We start from the raw sequence: 25,714 nt of genomic DNA, 5'->3' as shown, positions 1-25,714 counted from the left end.
TGTGTTTAAAACGTGTGTAGTTTTATAATTGGTGCCTATAAAGTCAATTTTTGCTACTGTTCTATTTTCAAAGGTCTGGTTTATGGCAGTCTATGTTCGTGCAAGGAGAAGCTGCTGGCTGCCCTAGTCCCGTTTCATTACCTACCCCATACTGCCAGATCTTGTAACCTTTTTCTTAGGGTCTTAATTTTTTTTCTGGTATTCTCTTCTATACTTGCTCAGAATATTTACATACGGTATTGTGCAGTCTGGGTAACATCTACTGGAAAATTAAAATTGAAAATCTGAGGGGACGATATGAGTAAAATGTGCAGTTAAACCCGTTCCCATATTGAGTTAATCCCTTATACGACATATCCAGCTATGGCCATCTACTCCACCACGTTCTTCAATCCTGACACCTCCTCTGCCCTCCAGTCAAGTAACAGGCGAAACATCTATACGGCATGCTGTCCGAGTCACACAGCCAGTGTACACAATAACTTATTGGCTTCTAAACAATGCCGACCACGCACAGAAACAAAGATAAGCAAAACACACAGTTGCAGTCTACAGCTCTCTAAATTACTGAATCATAGCAATCACTCGTTTCCCTGTGTCCAGAAGACAGGCACTCTTCGCCTATTGTTTGCAGAAGCTCCTTTACTTCGCCAAAGACTCGAAAATGCGGGCAAAGTGGCTGCCAACTGAACTTGTGAATAGAGACTAACTTATACCTATACAAAACCTTTGTATATACCTACTGAGAGATTGATACATTTACCTTAAGCATTTTATCGCAATGTTAATACATGTATAACACAATATACCGCGAACAAATCTGCTTGTTAACGTCGGTTGGGCAGAACTAGCTCAACGGCAATCCCTTTAGATTAATACAAATCGCGAAACTATCGAATACAGACTTACCCGGTAGCACTGACATAAAGCTGCCGCCATGTTTGTAGAGAAACACACTTTGACCTTCGCGTACAGCTTAATCATTTGGCGCCGGACTCTTTTAGATGACGTCAGCAGCGAGAATGCAAGACGAGTTCCATGTGAGATTTTTGTCGTAGTCTAATTGGTAAAAAAGATATAAAAAGGCATCTTTCCAAGCTATTTTCTTTAGAATATTATGCGTTTATAGGACGTGTCTAGACACTTCACTTAATGGATAGCCGTCAAATTACATAATTATACTTACAAATATAGGCTGTTTTAGCAACATGTGCGTGGCTGCTTGTTTCCTCAACTCAAAGCAGAGGTCAAGAAGTTCCTCTAATATATACAGAAGTGAACAGTGTTGCAAGCACTCAACAATAACCAAAGGGAGGATCTTGCAACCTTATACAATTAAAAATGTTTATGTAATGTACTAGGTGATGGCTACTTTCGGATAGAATGTGTGCCAAACAGTGATTGGGGTCAGTGCCCATTAACCAACAAAGCAATTTTGGCAAATGTCTAGAGAAGGGTGGCCATCACGATGACAGGGCTCAGTCAGCTAGGGTTGACACCTACCCGATGTTAAACTGAAAGGTCCAGTCCTGTTAATGACAAATCATACATTTTTGGCCTCTCTATCTCAGTCACTTGATCTACTTATTCACTGCTCAGTTTACATAGCTGACACACCAGGATTACAATACCTATTTAAAAAAAGAAAAAATGTAATTGAGGGGACATACTAAAAGGAATGACAGAATGGAATGCCCATAGAGAATAATGGAACAAAGTGGAATGCCCATAGAGAATAATAGAAAAGAAAAAATCAATTAGTGAGAGAGTCTTTAGACATACCAAATGTATTTTTTGCAAAACCTACTTTTACATATAAGTGGCCATGTTTAATTTTGAAATTAGGTGGGATTATTATTGTTTTCTATGGAATGACAAACATACGACAGAAGGGAATGTCCATAAAGTATAATGGGAAGTAAAATATAAACTAATTTGCAGGCAAATCTGAGTGACATAGCAATTTATCCTTTACCACAGCTGTTCCTCAAGTAGAGTAGCAGATTGTAAGATTGAGATTATTTGGGATTACAGCTGTTTTCTATGGAATGACAGATACATAATAGAAAGGAATGCCCATAGAGAATAATGGGAAGCAAGATGTGACCTGGAGTCAAACCCATTGGTCATATCAGATCAGTCTTTAGCAGACATACTCTCTATGTCCAGTGGTGATTTCCAAAATTCACATTAAGTGGGATTATTTTTGTTTACTATGGAATGACAAACATATCACAGAATGGAATGCCCATAGAGTATAATGGGAAGCAAGATGTGTCCTGGAGTCAAAACCATTCATTGGTCATATCAGATCATTCTTTAGCAGACATACTCTCTATGTCCAGTTGTGATGCCCAAAATTCAGATTAAGTGGGATTATTATTGGTTTCTATGGAATGACATACATATGACAGAGTGGAATGCTCATAGAGTATAATGGAAAGCAAGGTGTGACCTGGAGTCAGCACCATTGGTCATATCAGATCAATCTTTAGCAGACATACTCTCTATGTCCAGTTGTGATGCCCAAAATTCAGATTAAGTGGGATTATTATTGGTTTCTATGGAATAACATACATATGACAGAGTGGAATGCCCATAGAGTATAATGGGAAGCAAGGTGTGACCTGGAGTCAGAACCATTGGTCATATCAGATCAGTCTTTAGCAGACATACTCTCTATGTCCAGTGGTGATTTCCAAAATTCACATTAAGTGGGATTATTTTTGTTTACTATGGAATGACAAACATATCACAGAATGGAATGCCCATAGAGTATAATGGGAAGCAAGATGTGTCCTGGAGTCAAAACCATTGGTCATATCAGATCAATCTTTGCAGACATACTCTCTATGTCCAGTGGTGATGTCCAAAATTCAGATTAAGTGGGATTATTATTGGTTTCTATGGAATAACAGATAAATAATAGAAAGGAATGCCCATAGAGTATAATGGGAAGCAAGATGTGTCCTGGAGTCAAAACCATTGGTCATATCAGATCAATCTTTAGCAGACATACTCTCTATGTTCAGCAATGATGTCCAAACTCGACATTAAACGGGATTATTATTGTTTTATATGGAATGACAAGACATATGACAGAGTGGAATGCCCATAGAGTATAATGGGAAATAAAATCTAAACTCATTTGCAGGCAAATCTGAGTGACATAGCAATTTATTCTTTACCACAGCTGTTCCTCAAGTAGAGTAGCAGATTGTAAAATTGAGATTATTTGGGATTACAGCTGTTTTCTATGGAATGACAGATAAATAATAGAAAGGAATGCCCATAGAGTATAATGGGAAGCAAGATGTGACCTGGAGTCAAAACCATTGGTCATATCAGATCAGTCTTTAGCAGACATACTCTCTATGTCCAGTTGTGATGCCCAAAATTCAGATTAAGTGGGATTATTATTGGTTTCTATGGAATGACATACATATGACAGAGTGGAATGCCCATAGAGTATAATGGGAAGCAAGGTGTGACCTGGAGTCAGAACCATTGGTCATATCAGATCAATCTTTAGCAGACATACTCTCTATGTCCAGTGGTGATGTCCAAAATTCAGATTAAGTGGGATTATTATTGGTTTCTATGGAATAACAGATAAATAATAGAAAGGAATGCCCATAGAGTATAATGGGAAGCAAGATGTGTCCTGGAGTCAAAACCATTGGTCATATCAGATCAGTCTTTAGCAGACATACTCTCTATGTCCATTGGTGATGTCCAAAATTCACATTAAGTAGGATTATTATTGGTTTCTATGGAATGACATACATATGACAGAGTGGAATGCCCATAGAGTATAATGGGAAGCAAGGTGTGACCTGGAGTCAGAACCATTGGTCATATCAGATCAATCTTTAGCAGACATATTCTATATGTTTGTTAGTGATGTCCAAATTAGACATTAAGTGGGATTATTATTGGAATGACAGATAAATAATAGAAAGGAATGCCCATAGAGTATAATGCGGGGCTCGACAAACCCCAGGCGCCAGGTCGCCAATGCGACCAGAAATCGCGACCTGGCGCCTAAGCTGCCACCAGCCCACTCACTATCGATGCCCCAGACATGCAGCAGCATCAACACTGACTGGCGTCCTCCTCCCTTCACACTCAACAGCGGCGCGCTGAGTGTGTGAAACTGACAAGCAATGGAGAGAGGAGGATCTGTCAGCCTGATGTCGGGGTGAGGACGGGACGCAGCAGCTATCAAACACCAGCCAATGGGATCTGGGCGGGCCGCTACGTGTATGTGGCCCGCCCCTTTTCTTAAGCAGCCCAATCGTTGGCTGGTGTTTGATAGCTGCTGAGTCCCGCCCACCCCGGCCAGGCCCGGCCGGGTCCCGCCCACCCCGACATCAGGCTGAAATCTGACATATCCGCTTCTCTGTTACTTGTCAGTTTCACACCCCGACAGGGTTCCGACATTAAGCTCAATTCTGACAGCTCCTCTGTTACATTTCAGTAACAGAGTGCTCCGTGTGAAACCTGCCACCGCCAATCAGTTCCACCGCCAATCAGTGCTACCTGCCACCGCCAATCAGTGCCACCAATCAGTGCCACCTGCTAGTGCCAACCAGTGCCACCTCCAATCAATACCACCTGCAACCACCAACCAGTGCCACCTGCCACCGCCAATCAGTGCCAGCGCCAACCAGTGCCACCTGCCAGCGCCAACCAGTGCCACCTGCTAGTGCCAACCAGTGCCACCACCAATCAATACCACCTGCCACCACCAACCAGTGCCACCTGCCACCAACCAGTGCCACCACCAATCAGTGCCACCTACCAGTAACAGAGTGCTCCGTGTGAAACCTGCCAGTGCCAACCAGTGCCACCGCCAATCAGTGCCACCTGCCAGTGTCAGTGCCACCTGCCACCGCCAATCAGTGCCACCTGCCACCAATCAGTGCCACATGCTAGTGCCAACCAGTGCCACCTCCAATCAATATGACCTGCAACGACCAACCAGTGCCACCTGCCACCGCCAATCAGTGCCAGGGCCAACCAGTGCCACCTGCCAGCGCCAACCAGCACCACCTGCCAGTCAGTGCCACCTTCCACCGCCAATCAGTGGCACCTGCTAGTGCCACTGCCAATCAATACCACCTGCCGCCACCAACCAGTGCCACCGCCAATCAGTGCCACCTACCAGTGCCACCTGCCAGTGCCACTGTCAGTCAGTGCCACCTGCCAGTGCCACCTGCCACCGCCAGTCAGTGCCTCCGCCAATCAGTGCTACCTGCCAGTGCCAACCAGTGGCACCTGCCAGTGCCACCACCAATCAGTGGCACCTGCCAGCGGCAACCAGTGCCATCTGCCACCGCCAATCAGTGCCACCTGCCACCACAAATCAGTGCCACCTGCTAGTGCCAACCAGTGCCATCGCCAATCAATACCACCTGCAACCACCACCCAGTGCCAGTGCCACCTACCAGTGCCAATCAGTGCCACCTGCCAGTGCCACCATCAGTCAGTGCCACCTGCCAGTGCCGAGTGTCACCGTCAATCAGTGCCACCTGCCAATGCCATCTGCCACTGCCAATCAGTGCCACCTGCCACCGCCAATCAGTGCCACCACCAACCAGTGCCACCTGCCACTACCAATCAGTGCCACCTGCCAGTGCCACCGCCAATCAGTGCCACCGCCAATCTGTGCCAGTGCCACCGCCAACCAGTGCCACCTGCCAACACCAACCAGTGCCACCGCCAATAAGTGCCATCTGCCAGTGACAACTAGTGCCACCGCCAACCAGGGCCACCTGCCATCACCAACCAGTCCCACCTGCCATCACCAACCAGTGCCACCTGCCATCACCAACCAGTGCCACCTGCCAGTGCCAATAGTGCCACCTGCCAGTGCCAATAGTGTCACCTGCCAGTTCCAAACTAGTGTCACCTGCCAGTTCCAACTAGTGTCACCTGCCAGTTCCTAGTGTCACCTGCCAATGCCAACCAGTGTCACCTGCCGGTGCCATCTGGCAGTTCCACATGCCTTCCAGTGGCAACCAGTGCCACCTGCCAGTGCCAGCCAGTTCCATCTGTTGCCAGCCTTACTCTTTCTGGTCAGCCCATACCCCTGATGTAACAGCGTTTCAATGGAGTTATTGACTGGGTGCTCCATTGTGAGTTAGGGATAGGGGGTGAAAATGAGTGGCCTTACCCCGGGAGCTGAAAAAAAAAACTGGCTCCTAACTTTTTTAACTGGCTCCTAAATTCAAAGCAAATTTGTCAACCCCTGGTATAATGGGAAGCAAGATGTAACCTGGAGTCTAAACCATTGGTCATATCAGATCAATCTTTAGCAGACATTCTCTCTACGTTCATCAGTGATGTCCAAATTTGACATTAACCACTTCCCGACCAGCGCACGACGATGTACATCGACAGAATGGCACGGGCAGGCATATTGGCGTACAGGTACGTCCAATATTCGATGCCGCCCTGCCATCGGGAGCGCGCCGACGGCGGCGCGCTCCCGCGCTGGTCGGGACCCCCGTGAGTCCGGTCGCGGGACCCGTGGACTCGATCGCCGCGGGCATTCCCACGATCGTCTCACGGAGCGGCCGAATGGAGGAAATGCTGTGTAAACAAAATTTTTCCATTCTGCCTAGCAACTAGTGACGCTGATCTCTGCTCCATGTGATTGGAGCAGAGATCAGTGTACACTAAATGAAAGCCCAACCCCCCCACAGTTAGTAACACACCCCTAGGAACACTTAACCCCTACACTGCCACCCACTGGTTAACCCTTTCACTGCCAGTGTCATTTACACAGGAATCCCTGCATTTATATAGCAGTGATTACTGTATAAATGCCAATGGTCCCAAAAATGTGTCAAAAATGTCCGATGGGTCCCCCACAATGTCGCAGTCACAATAAAAATCGCAGATCGCCGCCATTACTAGTAAAAAAAAAAATAATAAAAAATTATTAATAAAAATGCTATAAAACTATTCCTATTTTGTAAACGCTATAACTTTTGCGCAAACCAATCCATAATCGCTTATTGCGATTTTTTTTTTACCAAAAATATGTAGAAGAATACGTATCGGCCTAAACTGAGGGAAAAAAATGTTTTTTTATATATTTTTGGGGGATATTTATTATAACAAAAAGTAAAAAATAATGTTTTTTTTTCAAAATTGTCGCTCTATTTTTGTTTATAGCGCAAAAAATAAAAACCGCAGGGGTGATCAAATACCACCAAAAGAAAGCTCTATTTGTGGGAAAAAAAGGACGTCAATTTTGTTTGGGAGCCACGTCACACGACCGCGCAATTGTCAGTTAAAGCGACGCAGTGCCGAATCGCAAAAAGTGGTCTGGTCTTTGACCAGCAAATTGGTCCGGTCTGAAAGTGGTTAAACAAGATTATTATTGTTTTCTATGGAATGACAAGACATATGACAGAGTGGAATACCTATAGAGTATAATGGGAAGTAAAATATAATCTCATTTGCAGGCAAATCTGAGTGACATAGCAATTTCACCTTTCCCACAGCTGTTTCTCAAGTAGAGTAGCAGATTGTAAGATTGAGATTATTTGGGATTACTGCTGTTTTCTATGGAATTACAGATAAATGATGGAAAGGAATGCCCGTAGAGTAGAATGGGAACCAAGATGTGACCTGGAGTCAAAATCTTTCAGCATACCAAATAAATCCTTAGCAGATATAGTATCCAAGTTTAGTGGCACGATTTTAAATCGAGTGTATATGGATTATAATTGTTTTATAAGGAATGAAAGAAGAAAATGCCCATAGAGCAGCCCTCAAAAATTACACTCGCCTGCTCACATTTTGCGAGTGGATTTTGAGGGCTGGCAGATGTGGGCTGCCTGGGGGGGCCAGCACCACCTGCAGGCGGGTTGTATGGGAGCCGTTCTCCCAGAGATCAGAGGAGAAGAGAGATTAGAGCCGTCTACCATATGGTCAGAGCGCCGGTAACATAACTTTCATTTTAATAGCTGCGTGTTCCCCGCTGCATGCCGTCACCTACTGCCCCTTCTCTTTGTCCGGGCACTTTGATAGACAGATCACCCTTCCAATCCTGGGACGAGTGATCTGTCTTCCAAAGTTCCCTGGACAAAGGAAGGGGTTGTATGTGAGGGGGCATGGCGGGGAACACACAGCTAATGAAATAAAAGCTGTTATGTTACCGGCGCTTTGCTCATGCTGGGGACCGCGCTCCTCTCTCTTCCCCCTGCACAGGTAGGCTGGGGACACAGGCAGGCTGCATTGGTGGGCATGGATATAGTTTTGTTAATATTATTTTTTATAACTTAATTCTGCATAAAACATGTAAGCCCTTGTACCGTGTGTCGGAGATTCCAACGGAATGTGTCCTATCGGACCGTTTTGTCGGATAATCTGACTGTGTGTGGTCTCCATCGGACTGTTTCCGTCAGAATATCCGACGGACCAACTCTTCCAACTTGCCGGTAAAATTTTCCGACAAAACTCTCTGATCGGACATACTCCGATCATGTGTAGCCTACTCTGACGGACAAAGTGCCACACATGCTCAGATCAAATTCCTAGACCAAAGCTATTGGCTACTAGCCTGAACGTAGTCCTGTCGTAACGAAATAACCTCATCACGTTATGTACAATCGTATTTTCCGACCGTGTGTATGAAACAGTTTCAGACAAAATCCAATGGATTTGGTTGTCCGAATGTCCGACCGTGTGTACAAGGGCTAAGTGTCATTTCATGAGATCATTTATGAAGTTAGAATTAGGGGTGTGGCATGGTAGGGGTTGGGTGGGGCAACTGGTGGCGAGTAAGAATGATCTGATATGACCAATGGTTTTGACTCCAGGTCACATCTTGCTTCCCATTATACTCTATGGGCATTCCATTCTGTCATATGTATGTCATTCCATAGAAACCAATAATAATCCCACTTAATGTGAATTTTGGAAATCACCACTGGACATAGAGAGTATGTCTGCTAAAGATTGATCCGATATGACCAATGGTTCTGACTCCAGGTCACATCTTGCTTACCATTATATTCTATGGGCATTCCACCCTGTCATATGTTTGTCATTCCATAGAAAACAATAATAATCCCACATAATGTCTAATTTGGACATCCCTAACAAACATATAGAGTATGTCTGCTAAAGATTGATCCGATATGACCAATGGTTCTGATTCCAGGTCACATCTTGCTCCCCATGATACCCTATGGGCATTCCACTCTGTCATATGTTTGTCATTCCATAGAAAACAATAATAATCTCACTTAATGTGAATTTTGGACATCACCACTGGACATAGAGAGTATGTCTGCTAAAGATTGATCTGATATGACCAATGGTTCTGACTCCAGGTCACATCTTGCTTCCTATTATACTCTATGGGCATTCCACTCTGTCATATGTTTGTCATTCCATAGAAAACAGCTGTAATCCCAAATAATCCCAATCTTACAATCTTCTACTCTACTTGAGGAACAGCTGTGGTAAAGGATAAATTGCTATGTCACTCAGATTTGCCTGCAAATGAGTTTATATTTTACTTCCCATTATACTCTATGGGCATTCCACTCTGTCATTTACCTTTCTTATGCCATAAAAAAACATCATTAATCCCATCTAATCTCAATATTAAACATGGCCACTGATATTTAAAAGTAGGGGGGCGTGACCGGAAGTCGAGCGTTTAAGCCATTCGCTCTCCCACCAGCTCAGCGGCACCTTGAGGGACCATCCACCGCCATCTGATGGACAGATCGAGGGCTACCCGCTCTGCCTCCTCCAGGGGACCCTCCGCAGCCCCTCCAGGACCTGTGACGGGCCTCCGGGCCTTCTTTTCCCCTCCCAAGATGGCGCCGGCCGCGGAGACGTCCCGGGCCTCATCCCCGGCATCCAGCCTGCAGAACGGCCGCTCCACGGGCCCCGGGGAGGCCGGGACGCCACCCGGTTCCGGCGCTGCCGATCGGACCTCTGGAGGGGTGAGTGTATACCCGCTCCCGGCCCCGCCTCGAGCCGCCGGACTAGGCCTGAAGCCTGCCGTGACGCCATCCGAGCCTAGCACCCGCAAGCCCGGCCCCCCGCAGGCATCGGGGCAGTGTGCAGCCACCAGGGGCCAGGGACTACACCGATGGGGCCAGAAGCCCCCCCCAAGCTCCGCAGCGGAATGGGACCCTGACAGAGGGGGTGGATGGGGGGAGGCAGGGGGCTGCATGGAGTCTGGACGGCGCCAGGAGCACCTGGATTGCGGCTCCCCTCCCCCCCCCCGACAGAAACGCAGTGCACGCTGACACTCCCCAGGCTGCTTAGAGCGGCGTCAGACCCCCTCCTCTCCGCCAGTTCAGTGGGGTCCCCCCCATTCCTGGATGACACTGACTTTCCTGCCCTCCCCCCCAGGGGAACCGGTGTCCCGGTCATGCCAGAGGCATGGGGGAGTGGGGGGGCCCGATTAAGCCCGGGGACCGGTCGCCTCCATCCAAGGCCCAGAGGCTGGCCTCACCATGGGCTCTCAGCCCACAACGTCACTGCAGTGGCTCCCCGATCCCCACTGACTGTACCGCGGGACGTAGGGAGGAAGAACAGAGCCGTCCGGCCCCTGGGCCTGCCTGGGAGGGGGTGTGGGATCTACACACCAAACCTGCCCCACCTATATGGGCGAGCGGGTCCGGGAGTTTTGGACCTGCGCCGCCACCTCACCTGCAACCAGCCGGGGGGCGACCCGGGAGGCCCATCCCCGCCGCCCATGCATCCGCAATGGCAAAACTACCTGCAAGCATTTCCTACTAAAGAGGACTTTAAGCAATTGATAGAAGACGTCAAATCTACATGTATAGCTGAAATACAAATGCTACCGCTGTCTGGACAGTACGAACCTGCCCGCATGCACTGCCCCCTGAGTCCCCTTCCCGTCCCTCTAGGTGCCCTCTTATTGACATGTCACATTTAGGCTGGTACACGTGGGAGACCCGAGAAAGTGGGTTTCCTTATCTTTTTGTGTCACCCCCTCCCCTCCCGGATGCATTGGCAATGTATCCAGGACCCTAGGAGATGTCTGGCGATTGGTATCGCGTTTGCATCTCCTCCGCTCCCTCCGGTTTCTAGCCGCCCACTCCACTTGCAGAGTCCGACGGGGGGAGCGGGACTCCCATGCGGCCGCCAGGCTCAGCCCTCGGGTTCTGGTGGCCCCCTGGGAATCCGACCAGACCTGAGCGACTTGCCTGTTCATGGTCTCATGTGGTTGTATGTTTTGTTGTATAACAATTGCCTGCTTAATATGTGTTCTTTTGTTTGCTATTCTAACCTTCTCTTCCTTTCTCTTTCTCTATCTCTCTCCCCCCCTTCCCTTCCCTACCTTCCCACCGTGTTGGGGTCCGCAGACGTCGAGACGCATCCTGTCGGGTCCTTCCACACTCCCCCTCCCCCCCCCCCCCCCCCCCCCGACATGACTGATGGCTAAAATTTTATCCTTAAAGCGGGAGTCCACCGGGACTCCGCGTTTTTTTTTTTTTTTTTTTTAAAGCCAGCAGCTACAAATACTGCAGCTGCTGACTTTTAAATAGTGACACTTACCTGTCCAGCGCGCCCGCGATGTCGGCACCCGAAGCCGATCGCTCGCTCGGCTGCCGGGTCCCGCCGCCATCTTGGGTATGGGAATCAGGAAATGGAGCCTTTCGGCTTCATTTCCCGGTTCCCTACTGCGCATGCGCGAGCCGCGCGGCGCAATCCGGACGGTCCCCGCTGCCTCTGGGAGCTGTGTGTTTCCCAGCAGGCAGCGGGGCACTTGCTGAAGAGGGCGGGCGCTTGCGGAACGGGGCGTAACGTGCGCCCCGTTCCGCAGAGAGCTAGCCCGGAAGTGGGTGCAGTTACCTGGATTATCCAGGTAACTGCACCCCCCTCCCCCCTGAAAGGTGCCGATTGTGGCGCCGGAGGGGGGGGGATTCCGATGAGCGGAGGTCCATTTTAGGGTGGACCTCCGCTTTAAATGTTCATGGCTTAAACTCAAACAAGAAACGGCATCTGGCACTGAGGGAATTCAGGCAGTCGGGTGCGGACATTGTCCTGGTTCAGGAGACAAATTTCGATAAGGGGGGTTCTTTTGCTTTTGCCTCTAGATATTTCCCTCTCGCGTATCTATCCTCAGGGTCCCATAAGAGAGCGGGCGTGGCCATCCTGATCGGTCATGGAGCCCCATTTATCTACCTTGATCATTACAGTGACCCCGGGGGAGGATTCCTAATACTTAAAGGCACATGGAGGTCCCAACCGATCACCCTGTGTACCCTATACGCCCCAAACACTCGTCAACACAGTTTTCTCTCTAAACTCTTGCTGCGACTGTTTAAATCAGACCACGGTTACCTAGTGGTGGGGGGTGACTTCAACCTGGCCCATTCAGCTACTGCGGACCGCCTGGCGGCGTTGCCCCGGCCGCCCTCGGCTAAAGCACTTAGAGACTCCAAACTTTTTTGCCAACTGACCCGGCGATATGCTCTCTTCGACGCCTGGCGTGCCCTCCACCCGGTAGATCGACAGTATACTTATTACTCGGCCCCCCACCAGTTGCACTCCCGCATAGATTACTTTTTCACCAACAATGTTACATTGAGGACGGTCCGGAGTGCCCATGTCCTGCCAATTTTATGGTCGGATCATGCCCAATACTACTAACTTTGGACCTCGGTGCCCCGGTGGTTAGGCCCTATAATTGGAAGCTGAACACTTTCCTCTTGCAACATCTTCCCTCCCAGGCAGAATTAGTCTCGACCTTGAAATATTACTTTGCTGAAAATGCAACCCCTGATGTTACCCTCCCCACGTTGTGGGAGGCCCACAAAGCGGTCATCCGCGGTAAGTGCATGGCCCTTTCTTCAGCATTGAAAAAAGACGTCGAGGCCACTAAACTGCGAACGGAAGGGGAGCTCGGGCAATTGGAACGGGACATGCAAGCCTCCCCCTCATTGCGCACCCTCCGAAAGATAACGAAGCTCCGCATGGCGCTTAGGGATCTGGCGCTTCGCCGGGTGGAAAAGACCCTCTTGAGGATTAGGCAGACGTTTTACAAAGCGCACTCTCTTTTAGCGAGGAAACTTAGAGATAAAAACCTCCTGTCCACCCCGCATCAGATTAAAACTAAGGCCAATACTGTGGTCTCCCACCCTAGGGAGGTCGTGGACACGTTCGCGAGCTTCTATGAGGAGCTATACAACAGTCGCGACATCCCTAGTGACCCCTTGCCGGCGGAGCTCTCCCAACGTATGCAACAATATCTGACGGACAGCGGGATCCCCTGCATCCGAGCCCAGGACCTAGCCTCCTTGAATAAGCCCATTACAGAGGAGATAGAATTAACCATCAAGTCGTTACCGGCTCATAAATCTCCGGGCCCGGATGGCCTGCCCCATGAATACTATAAATAGTTCCTACCCCTATTGCTCCCGTACATGTGCAGATTGTTTAATGCGTTCCTGCAGACTACCCAGGTCCCCCCTGATATGCAACGCTCCTTTCTCACTCTGATACCCAAACCAGATAAGGACCCCATCCTCTGTGCCAACTACAGGCCTATTGCGCTCTTGAACGCAGACCTGAAATTTTTTACAAAACTCCTATCCTTGCGGCTTAACATGGTCCTCCCTTCCCTCGTACATAAAGATCAGGTGGGATTTGTCCCCCTCCGTCAGGCTGGTGATAACACCAGGAAGGTTATAGTTTTGGTCGACGTGGCGAATAGGGGGGGCATCCCATCTCTGCTTCTGAGCCTGGATGCGGAAAAAGCTTTTGATAGACTGAGGTGGCCCTTCCTGTTCGCCACGCTGACTCACATGGGGATGAGGGGACCGTTCCTGCAGGCTATACGGTACCTCTACTCCAATCCGTCCTCTCAAGTTAAGACCCCCTTTGCTACTTCTTCGACCTTCTCTGTTTCTAATGGCACACGCCAGGGATGCCCCCTATCGCCCTTGTTGTTTGCCCTTTGCGTAGAACCCCTGGCGGCGTCCATTAGGCGGAACCGGGATATCAGGGGCATCTCATCCCATATCATTGGAAAACCTCCTCCTTGAAATATCTGGGGATACATATCACCCCGACATTTACTTCCCTATACCAGGCAAACTTCCCGCCCTTGTATGGCACTATCAGGCAGCTACTTTCCCGGTGGCGGAAGCACCAGATTTCCCTCTTTGGTAGGAAAGCGTCGGTAAAAATGACGATCCTTCCGAAACTCCTTTACCTTTTCCAGACCCTTCCTATCCCCATACCTTACCACCATCTGAAAAAATTGCAAGTGGACCTGCTCAATTTCGCGTGGAACTACAAACGCCATAGAATACCTCGCTCTGTTATGACGGCCTCCCGCTCAGACGGGGGTCTGGCGTTTCTGGACCTCATTAAGTACTATCAGGCAGCCCAGCTCCGAGCAGTGACCTCCTGGTTCACCCAGCGGTCATATAATAGATGGACGGAAATCGAGAAACTTTGGCTGGCCCCGGCTCACCCTAATAGTATGCTCTGGAGAGCGGCAGCTTTGATCCCTCGGGCCCAACTACTGGGAACTATGTCACACCTGCAGGGCCTATGGCGTAAGCTCTCTAAGGTCTATGAGTTATCCTCGGATAAGTCGCTCCTGACGTCCTTTTTATATCATCCTAAGGTGCCAGATAGCCTGACATACCCGATGTCGCATCCGCGGTCATCCCGGAATCTTTTCCACCTGGGAACCCTGGTGGACCCTAGGTCGCGGAGACTGCTGTCATACGCCGACCTTCAATCTAAATTTGACCTCCCACGACAGAGTTTTTACAGTTATTTACAGATAGGACACTATGCCCAGACCATATCCTCTGACCTGCGTTTTTCCCCGCCCTCCGCCTTTGAGACAGTAATCCTAGCGGGCATAGCCCAAAGGGGATTGATATCTGCCATTTATAAAATAATCAACGCTCCCCCTAAAGCTTTGAAAGGCAAGCATACCTACATGCTCAAGTGGGAGGAGGCGTTGGGCGGGGAGATTACGGGGGAGCAGTGGCAGCTGATATGGTTCCAGGCCTCGAAAAGCTCTATGTGCACGCTCTACCCGGAGAATGCGTATAAAATTAAATTTTTTTGGTACATGACCCCGGACGTTCTACACGCCATCTACCCCACCTCCTCCGACAGATGCTGGAGATGCTTGGCCCACAGGGGTACACTGTTCCACATCTTCTGGCAATGCCCCCTCGTAGTTCCCTTTTGGGAAGAGGTCCAGCGCCTCTTGACTACTATTCTAGATCAGCAGGTGGCACTGGACCCCAATACTTTCTTGTTGGGCATCCCCTTTCCTAAATTGACGAAGTCCCGAAAGAAACTGTCAAGACATATCTTGACAGCGGCGAGGTGTCTAATTGCCCTAAATTGGAAAAAAGTACAGCCTCCCACCCTCGGCGCTCTCCATACTAGAATTAGGGACATGGAACTGATGGAGAGGATGACCGCCAGGCTACAGGACCGGATTGAGGCACAGGATGTGGTTTGGAGCCCATGGAATCTTCGGGAGGACCGGCTGTGATTTGATGCGGAGACCACACACGGTGCTTACCCCCCTCTTCTTTCCCCCACCCCCCCTCTCATCCCTCGTCCCTCTTCTATTTCTTAAAAGTTCTCTCCTTTCTTATATCCCTTCTATCTCCTATTCTCTCGCTTTTGCTCTCCCCTCTCTTTTCTTTTTCGCTTCACTTCTCTCTCCTTTTCTTTTTCTTCTTGATTCTCCAATCTCCTTTGTTCTTGTTTCCATGTACCCTATGGTTCCTTTAGAAAGATGCCTTGATAACAACGACTGGTGTGAGCAGTTAGAAGTACTTGTAGATATCAGTATCTAGCTATTGGGCTATCTCGCTGGACAATATGAAGGTTGGTATCTATATCCAGTGCTGGCCCGGTTGATCGTGGAGGAGTCTTTTTGGCCTGGTCTATACCTGTTCCAGAGGGCTCCCTGTGGGTCAACGGGCGGAAGGCCCCTAATGTTTGCCCATTTTCTTTCTTGTGGAACTGATGTGATGTAATACAGCATGATGTGTAATGCATTGTTGGAAACAATAAAAAGTTAATTGATAGATATTTAAAAGTAGGTCTTAAAAAAAAAAACATTTATATGTCAAAAGAGTCTGTCACAAATTGAATTTTTTTTCCATTGTTCTCTATGGGCATTCCACTTTGTTCCATTATTCTCTATGGGTATTCCATCTCCCTGTTAAAGTCTATGGGCATTCCATTCTGTCATTCCTTTTAGTATGTAGATTTCAGTGACTAAAATAAAGGTATTTATCGCTGTGCTAAAGCTTTGTTAAATTGAATCTAATATTTATAATTAGGGCCATCTAATAGTTCTGCAGAGGGACCTGTGCACAGCAGAAGCTGCCTTATAAACAGTTAAAGTATAACTAAAGGCAAAACCTTTTTTTTTTACTGTTGGATGGAGTGGAGATGGATTAGAACTAGGGTTGCCACCTGTTCGGGATTCACCAGGACAGTATGGGTTTTGAAAAATGTGCCCAGGTCTCTTACCAGCTGAGACCCAGGCACATTATTTAGTTCAGACCCGCCAGTGGCTCCCTGTGCCATCAGTGCGGCCGTGTCTCCTCAATTTTGGATCTGCAGTGCTGCTTGATTTCTGCTCCTGCTCAGCTGTCAGAGTGCGGAACGGGAGTCGGGTTGTAGAGGCGGAGCCTCCGTGTTTTGCCAGTGTCCTGTCGAGAAATGTCCCAAATCGGATAGTGTCCGCCTTATACTGCGCAGGCACAGCGCTTGTAGGGAGGACAAAGGAGACACGGAAAGTCTCTTAACATTAACAGCTGTTCGTGAGCTCTACACGTCACCTGCGCAATTAATAGTACATTCTGTCACACGCTTCCGATGCTCGTCCAACTCTGCAAGGGGTGGGTGTAGGGGCAGATGCATACAGAGAGAGGCTGCATGATGGGCAGAGCTCATACGATGGGTGGATGTGAAGGGTGGGTTTTGCAATGTTCATCGGACATTATCCAACAGGGGACCTTTCTCGGCAGAACAGTTTTACCATGATGGTCACAGGTTCTGCTATGAATCTGCAACAAAACATCAATTCCACACTGATACTATGGCAAATTGTTTGTGTTTGGTGATTAAATAGGTCCACCAAACCCACCCTTCAGTTGTGTAAACACCCCTGCAAAGATACACCCATTTGAGAGATCCATCCCCATGAGCATCGGGAGCGTGTGACAGAATGTGCTATTAATTGCACAGGTGCTGCGTAGAGCTCATGAACAGCTGTTCATGTTCGGAGACTTTCGGCGTCTCCTTTGCCCTCCGTACTGCAAAAGCGCTTCGCCTGAGCAGTACGCCCTATCCGAGGGGGGGACCTTTCTCATCAGAACACCAGCAGGGGGCTCTCCTCGAATCTTCTGGCTGGCTGCAGAATGGACAAGGAGGTGAGTGGAGCCTCCCCATTCCCTGCCGCTCTGGAATGTGTGCAGAGATCTCGCTGCGACTGCAGCGAAGCTTGTAAGGTACGTTTTTGTCATGTCAGAATTTCAAAGTACTCTCATGTCTCCTCCCCCCACTATACATACACCCCCTCCCCCCACCATACACTATACATACACCCCCTCCCCCCACCATACACTATACATACATACATACATACATACACACACCCCCACCATACACTATACATAAAACCCCCCTCCCCCCACAATACACTATACATACATACACCCCCCTCCCCCACCATACACTATACATACATACACCCCTCCCCCCACCATACACTATACATACATACACTCCCCCTCCCCGCCATACACTATACATACATACACCCCCCCGCCCCACTATACACTATACATACATACAGCCCCCACACCATACCCTATACATACATACACCAATTTATATATACAGACCCCCCCATACACCATCCATATATACATTTCTCCCCCCCCTATACACCATCCACATATACAGTTCCCCCATATATACAGTCCCTCCCCCCCCCCATACACCATCCATATATACAGTTCTCATCGGGTGACACCATCCACTGCTCTACTGACACCGTCCACTGCTCTACTGACACTGTCCACTGTTCTACTGACACCGTCCACTGTTCTACTGACACCGTCCACTGCTCTACTAACAGCGTCCACTGCTCTACTGACACCGTCCTCTGCTCTACTGACACCGTCCTCTGCTCTACTGACACCGTCCACTGCTCTACTGACACTGTCCACTGCCCTACAGACACTGTCCACTGCCCTACAGACACTGTCCACTGCTCTGCTGACGCCATCCACTGCTCTACTGACGCCATCCACTGATCTTCTGACACTCTACACTGCTCTACTGGCTGACAGTGTCCACTTTTAAGGTAGGCTATTTTCATATTTTAACTGACATTTCTTTTATTAATCGAATCATATTTTATGGGTACACTAATGCTTTTGTTTTATTTAACCATGCCCCTTTAAGTCCCCCCCCCCCCCACTGTAAATGCAATTTGGCCACAGCCACTGTTCACCGTAGCACACCCCATTACTACTCTCTTTGGTTAACCCAAGGTATTTTACAATCCTATAGCATGTACTACAAAAAGATTGCCGTGCGCTGCAAAAGTTTTCGGGTTTGGCTTGAATAATAGGTGGCAAACCTAATTAGAATGCTTGTTAGTTTTTATTGCTGTCTGTGCCCCCATTCGGAAGATTCCCCCTCTCTATTTGTCCAGTTTACCATTATCAATAAAGAAAATCCTGGTGAGATGTTTCTCTTTCAAAAGATTCCCACCTTATCAGGGAAATAACCAGGATCAGCCCCGTCAGCTTCGCCGTTTCCTTGCGCACATGCGCGGTGGAATGGCACTTTGGAGCACACATGTTTGCAATAGCACTGCACAGAGGCGCGTGCACAAGCGCACGCATAGCGTGATTCCTCTAGCCGGCCTATGAAAGGGGCCTTAGTATTCAGACAAGTTGCTGGTTCGTTTTCAGCTCTCCTGTGACCTTGCTTTCTGTACCTGTTGTGACCCGGATTGTTTGATACCACACTGATTCTCTCCTGGACCAGGACCTCTGGCTTGTTTTACAGTCTTCCTGCTCTCTCCTGTGTTTGACCCTCGGCCTGTACTCGGATTGTCTCCAGTCTCCTGTGACTGACACTCAGCCTGCCCCTGGATTGTCTTCTGTCTTCAGTGCTCCGACCTCTTCCTTGTTCCAAGACTGCTTGCCTTCTCCTGTGTTTCACCCCCGGCCTGCTTCTGGATTTCCTCTTACCAGCTTATGGATTTGTCTCACTGCCAGCTTCCCCAGGCTGTCCTGGACTTATTACTTACCTGCTGGGTCAAGACCCGTCCTGCACAGCTATCTCCATGACCTCCACGCAAGTCGGATATCTTGCTGGTAGCTTGTGCCTCTTGGTGAAAACCACCCTCTGTACCATCTTCAGGGGTGGTGTGCGTTTAGTTGCAACAGTGACTGCTCTCTGAATCTTTGCCTCGATGAGTACCCTTTTGCTGACAGTACGAACCAGTCACATCAGAGGCCAACAGAGTGGGCTCTCCTTTGGAGATTTTGTGCCAGAAAGTCACAACCCTCACTGAAGCAGTTCAGAAATTGCAAGAAGGCTACGCTCAAATCAATGGCCGTCTTCAACAAATAGCCGGGGCTCCAGCACCGGTAAATGCAGCACCAGCATCCACCAGCGGCTGCCTCCTCACCTCAGGCCCAGTCAACCCCCACTATGATGATGGCCGTTCCTGAACCCAGAGTACCCAGGCCCAAGCAATTTTCGAGTGATTGGAAGAAGTTCAGGGCATTTAAGAACGCTTGCTCTTTGTACTTTGCCCTGCAACCAAGGACTTTTTCCCCCTGAAATTGTGAAAGTCGGATTTATCATTTCTCTATTGTCCGAAGAGCCTCTGGGCTCATAGCCTCGTGGAACAAAGAAGCCCTCTCTTGAATTCCGTTGGTCCATTGTGGTTTTTTGAATCCATGGGTCAGCTATTCGATGACCCACAATGCACTGCTACAGCTGAAGCCACCTTGCATGCCCTGTCACAAGGAAAGAGACCAGTAGAAGACTATACTGTTGAATTCCGCAAATGGTCAGCTGATACTGGTTGGAATGAGGCTGCTCTTAGATGCCAATATCGCCAAGGCCTTTCAGAGACTTTAAGGGATGAACTGGCTCGGGTTGAGACTCCCGCTTCTTTGGAGGACTTGATCCAATTAGCTACCAAGCTGGACAGGCGCAAGCGGGAGCGGAACTCCGAGCTCCTCTAGGCCCGCCGGCCCAGCTGGATGTTCCCTGAGGCCGCGTACACACGCGCGGACTGTTCGCCCAACCTTGTTCGTCAAACAGTTTCGGCAAACAGTCCGCTCAAAATTTGCATGAGCGGACTTGCCCACACACGAGCGGACTGTTTCAGCGAACTGTTTGCCAAACAGTTCGCTCAACTTTTGAAATGAATGGACTCGCCCACGTAAGGCGGAGGCAAGTCCGCCCATTTCGAGCGCGTGTGCAGGTAGGCGGGGCCCGCGACGGAGACGTCGCGGGCTCCGCCGCCTGGAATGGACTTAAAGGGGAACCCCAACGCCGAAAAAAATCGGCGTGGGGGTCCCCCCAAAGTCCACAACAGACCCTTGTCCGAGCACGCTACCCGGCCGGCCAGGAAAGGGGGGCAAGCGAGCGCGCCCCCCCTCCTGAGCCGTACCAGGCCGCGTGCCCTCAACATGGGGGGTGCCTTGGGGAAGGGGGGGCCGCGCGGCCCCCCCACCCCAAAGCACCTTGTCCCCATGTTGATGAGGACAAGGGCCTCTTCCCGACAACCCTGGCCGTTGGTTGTCGGGGTCTGCGGGCGGGGGGCTTATCGGAATCCGGGAGCCCCCTTTAAGAAGGGGGCCCCCGGATACCGGCCCCCCACCCTATGTGAATGAGTATGGGGTACAATGTACCCCTACCCATTCACCTGTAAAATAAAAGTACCCAAAAAAAAAACACAACACACGAGAAAAAATATTTTATTGCACAGCTCCGGGGGTCTTCCGTCTTCGGGGGTCTTCTCGCCGGACTCCTCCGCTATCTTCTTGTAGCTCTTTTACTAGCGGAGGAGTCCGGCTTTCTTCCTCCCCGCCGCCGGCCTCTTCTCCCGACTTCGGGGGTCTTGTCCCCCTCTTCGGTTCTTCTGCCGGTCTTCTGTCGCCGTCGCCGCCTTCCGTTCTTCTTCTTCTTCTTGTTCTTCTTCTTCTCCAGGAGATGTTGACACGACGCTCTCTCCGGCCGGAATGCCAGAGCCGCCCTGCGCTGCCACTTATATAGTGACAATGGGGCGGTGTCACATGGTATATGTCACATGGGTTGGTCACATGGGTACTTTTATTTTACAGGTGAATGGGTAGGGGTACATTGTACCCCATACTCATTCACATAGGGTGGGGGGCCGGTATCCGGGGGCCCCCTTCTTAAAGGGGGCTCCCGGATTCCGATAAGCCCCCCGCCCGCAGACCCCGACAACCAACGGCCAGGGTTGTCGGGAAGAGGCCCTTGTCCTCATCAACATGGGGACAAGGTGCTTTGGGGTGGGGGGGCCGCGCGGCCCCCCCTTCCCCAAGGCACCCCCCATGTTGAGGGCACGCGGCCTGGTACGGCTCAGGAGGGGGGGCGCGCTCGCTCGCTCCCCTTTCCTGGCCGGCCGGGTAGCGTGCTCGGACAAGGGTCTGTTGTGGACTTTGGGGGGACCCCCACGCCGATTTTTTTCGGCGTTGGGGTTCCCCTTTAAGTCCATTCCAGGCGGCGGAGCCCGCGACGTCTCCGTCGCGGGCCCCGCCTACCTGCACACGCGCTTGAAATGAGCAGACTTCCCTCCGAGCGGGAACAGTTTGCTCATTTCGAAAGTAGCCTACACACGGGCGGACTGTTCGCTCAAACAAAGTTTCAGCGGACAGTTTTTCGGAATTTCCGAAAGACTTTGTCCGTCAAACTGTCCGCTGAAACTGTCCGCTGAAAGCCCACACACGAGCGGACTGTCCGCCCAAACACTGTTCAGCGGACAAAGTTGGGCGAACAGTCCGCCCGTGTGTACGCGGCCTAAGACTTCCGCTCCTTATCCTCCATTTCCAGTCCCTTCAGTCACCTCTGCCCCTGAAGGGAAACCTATGCAGCTGGGACTAGTTCACCCTCCTCTCAACCCTGATGAGAGGCAGCTGAGACACCAAGCCAACCTATGCCTGTACTGCTGAGGGGTAGGGGTACACTACCTTCGCAACTGCCCAGTGAGACCAATTTGTCTCCACAGTTTGCCATGAACTATCAAGCCACAAGTCTTGCTCAGTCTTATGTTACTCTTTCTGTTTCCCTACAGCTGGCGGAAGAGGAGATTCAACTACCGGCCGTAATTGACTCAGGGGCGTGCAGTTGTTTTCTGGACATTTCAGTAGCTCAAAGACTGCACATCCCATTCCAGGAATAAGAAACAAAATCTTCTTGTCCACTTGGCTGATGGGTTTCTTCCCTGTTCCGGATCAGTTTCACAAGAAGCACAACCAATTCTTACCACCACAGACTCAGGCCACCAAGAGTCCTTACGTTTTGATCTAATATCCTCTCCTATGTTCCCCATTATTTTGGAGCTTCCTTGGCTGCAGGCTCATGACCCTCAAATGAACTGGAATAAGGTCTCCTTCACTTCCACTTACTGCACTCAACACTGCCTCATTCCAGTTCCAGCTCCTTGTATGGCAGTCATTCCTGTACCTGATAATCGCCAGCACATCCCTCCAGCATACCTCGAATTCAAAGACATTTTCGATAAGAAAAAAGCCGACTGTTTACCACCTCATCGGTCTTATGACTGCCCCATTGAACTATTACCTGTCTCCGAGATCCTTTTCGGATGCATTTTTCCATTGTCTGAGACCGAACTAAAGGCCCTTAAAGCTTATATCAATGAGAACCTAGAAAAAGGCTTAATTCGCCCGTCCTCATCCCCAGCCGGGGCTGGTATTTTCTATGGGGTAAAAAAATATGGCTCCCTCAGGCCCTGCATTGACTATAGGGAAATTAATAAAATAACCATTAAAAACCAATACCCGCTCCCGCTCATCCCAGAATTATTCCAGCGCTTCTGGACTGCCCGAATATTCTCCAAATTAAACCTACAGGGCGCCTATAATCTTATCAGAATTCGTGCCGGTGACGAGTGGAAAACAGCCTTCAGGTATAGATTTGGGCACTATGAGTATCTGGTGATGCCCTTCGGCCTGTGCAATGCCCCGGCCACCTTCCAACACCTGGTAAATATTTTTTAGACTACCTTGATGACTTTGTAGTCATCTACTTGGATGACATCCTTATCTTTTCTGCCACTATCGAACTACATCAGGAGCATGTAAAAAAGGTCCTCACAATCCTCAGGAAACATAGACTATACCTTACATAGTTACATAGTAAGGTTGAATAAAGGCACCAGTCCATCCTGAGTGAGTGTCTACAATTGTCCCTATCCCTGTACATTGCACACTCACATCAGTCCCTATCCTCAAGGAGCCCACAATTCAAGGTCCCTATTCATATACTAGGGCCAATTTTAGACAGAAGCCAATTAACCTACCTGCATGTCTTTGGAGTGTGGGAGGAAACCGGAGTACCCGGAAGAAACCCACGCAGGCACAGGGAGTACTTGCAAACTCCAGGCAGGTAGTGTTGTGGTTGGGATTCAAACCAGTAACCCTTTTTACTGTGAGGTGAGAGTGCTAACCACTACACCACCTTAAGGTGGAGAAATGTGAATTTGAGAAGACTGTTGTTCAATTTCTAGGGTTTGGTCATTTCCACTGGGGGGATCACCATGGACTCTCAAAAGGCCAAAGCGATTCTTGAGTGGCCAGCTTCAGTGGGCAAAAAAGGTGGGCAACGGTTTATAGGCTTTGCTAACATCTATCAAAAATTCATTGTTGGTTTCTCATCCATTGTTGCACCCATTACTCAGCTGACCCGTCAACACAGTCGTTTCCAGTGGTCCCAGGAAGCCTTTACTAAACTAAAAACTCTGTTTACTTCTGCACCAATTTTACAGCATCCAGATCTGCTCCTGCCATTTGTGCTAGAAGTTGATGCCTCTGAAACTGCTACTGGAGCCATCCTTTCTTAACGACGGGGTCCCAAGGCCCTTCTGCATCGGGTTGCCTTTGCATCCTGGAAAATAAACCCTCCAGAGAGGAACTATGACGGCGGGGACTGAGAGCTATTAGCCATTAAATTTGCTCTAGAAGAATGGAGGTATCTGTTGGAGGGTGCAACCCACCCTATCACAATTTTCACTGACCACAAGAACCTGGAATACCTCAGGACAGCCAAACGCTTAAGACCCCGACGAGCACGATGGGTGCTTTTTTTCCAGGTTCAACTTCCACATTTCTTACAGACCCAGGTCCAAAAATGGCAAAGCGGATGCACTCTCCCGGATGTTCCCTGAATCTTCCCAGTTGACTGAACCCAGCACCATTCTGTCTCCACAAAATTTCCTCCTTCTTATGCAACCTGATTTGGCAGTCGCCATTAAAACGGCCTCCAGCCACTGTACTGATCCGGAAATGCCTTCCCTGGAGAGACGCTGCAATTTACTTTGGGCCCAGAATAAGATGTGTGTCCCTCAGGAAATAAGGTTCTTAATCTTAAAAACTTTTCTTGACCATAAGTTGGCCGGTCACTTTAGAACGCAAAAAACTTCAGAGCTAATTTCTTGTTCCTTCTGGTGGCCTGGTTGGAGGCGGGACTGTCAAAAATATGTCTCCTCGTGTATTCCTTGCCAACGCAGTAAAGGATCTGTGACAGACCTAGCTGGGACCGAGGCTCTTGGAGGGGACTGAATGCGAGCCTCTTGCCTTGTGATTATGGGCCCTCACATTTGGGGGAACGGTGCTCTTTGTGAGCTGTATGCCTGGGGACCCCTGAGGTGGTGTTACTTGGATTCAGGTCCGTGCCCCCCCCCCCCCCAAAAGACATACAGACTCTGGATATGTAAATGCCACGTTAGAAATAGACTAAATCACACTATTGGGACACAAACTCTTAGATGCTAATATCATCACCTCCAGCCATCCTGACTGTCTTGTATAATGTAAATGAGTCTAGTCTGGCTTAACACAGATTCTAAAGAGTATTTCACCTATTGTTGTTTTGTTGTTTGTGCTAATTAACCTGCAATTGAATTCGGCAGGAGCCGAAAAGTCTTATCCCTCAGTCAACTAATCTGAGTGTTGATTTAGATAATTAGCTCATGCTAATTAGGTTAGGTTTTAGTCACCCGCTGTATATATTTTGTGTGAGATCTCAAATAAAGGTCATTCCCGATGTCTTCCAAGACTGGTGTCGTCTAGTCTCTTGGGGGTTCCTATAGCCAGATCCATTGGACTTGTGCTCCAGGACTTAGGAAGCGGTATATAGACGGAAGCACTCAAGCGGAGTGTGGGATCGGTTCCGTCACATTGGTGGAAAGCAGTGGGTTGCTTCCTGCAGTCTGGGACATCCAAACCTCCACTGGGATCCAAGATCAGGATAGCAGACTTAAGTCACCCCAGCGGAGATATGGACCTGGCATCAGAGTTCCCGGGGCTGCTGCAGATCGTCCTTTCAGCATACACCAGGACTGTGTCTGAGGATGAATACCTGGAGCTCAGGCAGCGGATTCGGGTGGAGCTCTGGATTGGAGCCC

The 25,714-nt window shown here is 49.3% G+C and overlaps 1 protein-coding gene and 1 long non-coding RNA gene across 5 annotated transcripts in view; one reads left to right on the top strand and one right to left on the bottom strand.

The window, feature by feature from the left end:
- TIMM44 (translocase of inner mitochondrial membrane 44) overlaps positions 1-1,225 on the bottom strand; it is a 578,487-nt gene extending 577,262 nt beyond the window's left edge. For both annotated transcript variants that reach the window (XM_077475767.1, XM_077475768.1), the window contains exons 1-2: positions 1,187-1,225; positions 910-1,059 (exon numbers count right to left, since the gene is read on the bottom strand). In XM_077475767.1, coding sequence (XP_077331893.1) covers positions 910-1,059; positions 1,187-1,210 — 174 coding nt within the window. In that variant the 5' untranslated portion in view covers positions 1,211-1,225. The remainder of the gene's footprint in view (positions 1-909; positions 1,060-1,186) is intronic.
- Positions 996-25,714, top strand: part of LOC143974415 (uncharacterized) — a 65,341-nt gene continuing 40,622 nt past the window's right edge. Inside the window, exon 1 of one of the 3 annotated variants that reach the window (XR_013272218.1) lies at positions 996-1,066. This is a non-coding gene — a long non-coding RNA (uncharacterized LOC143974415). Of the gene's footprint in view, positions 1,067-18,236; positions 18,380-25,714 lie in introns of those variants that run through there. The other 2 variants (XR_013272219.1, XR_013272220.1) reach the window with 2 other exon arrangements.

Source organism: Lithobates pipiens, unplaced genomic scaffold (assembly GCF_037356315.1).
Source record: "Lithobates pipiens isolate NorthernLeopardFrog02 unplaced genomic scaffold, aLitPip1_a1.2 Scaffold_13, whole genome shotgun sequence".
Lineage (NCBI taxonomy): Eukaryota > Metazoa > Chordata > Amphibia > Anura > Ranidae > Lithobates > Lithobates pipiens.
The sequence above is the reverse complement of the archived record's forward strand: the minus strand, read 5'-3'. Positions and strand labels throughout refer to the sequence as shown.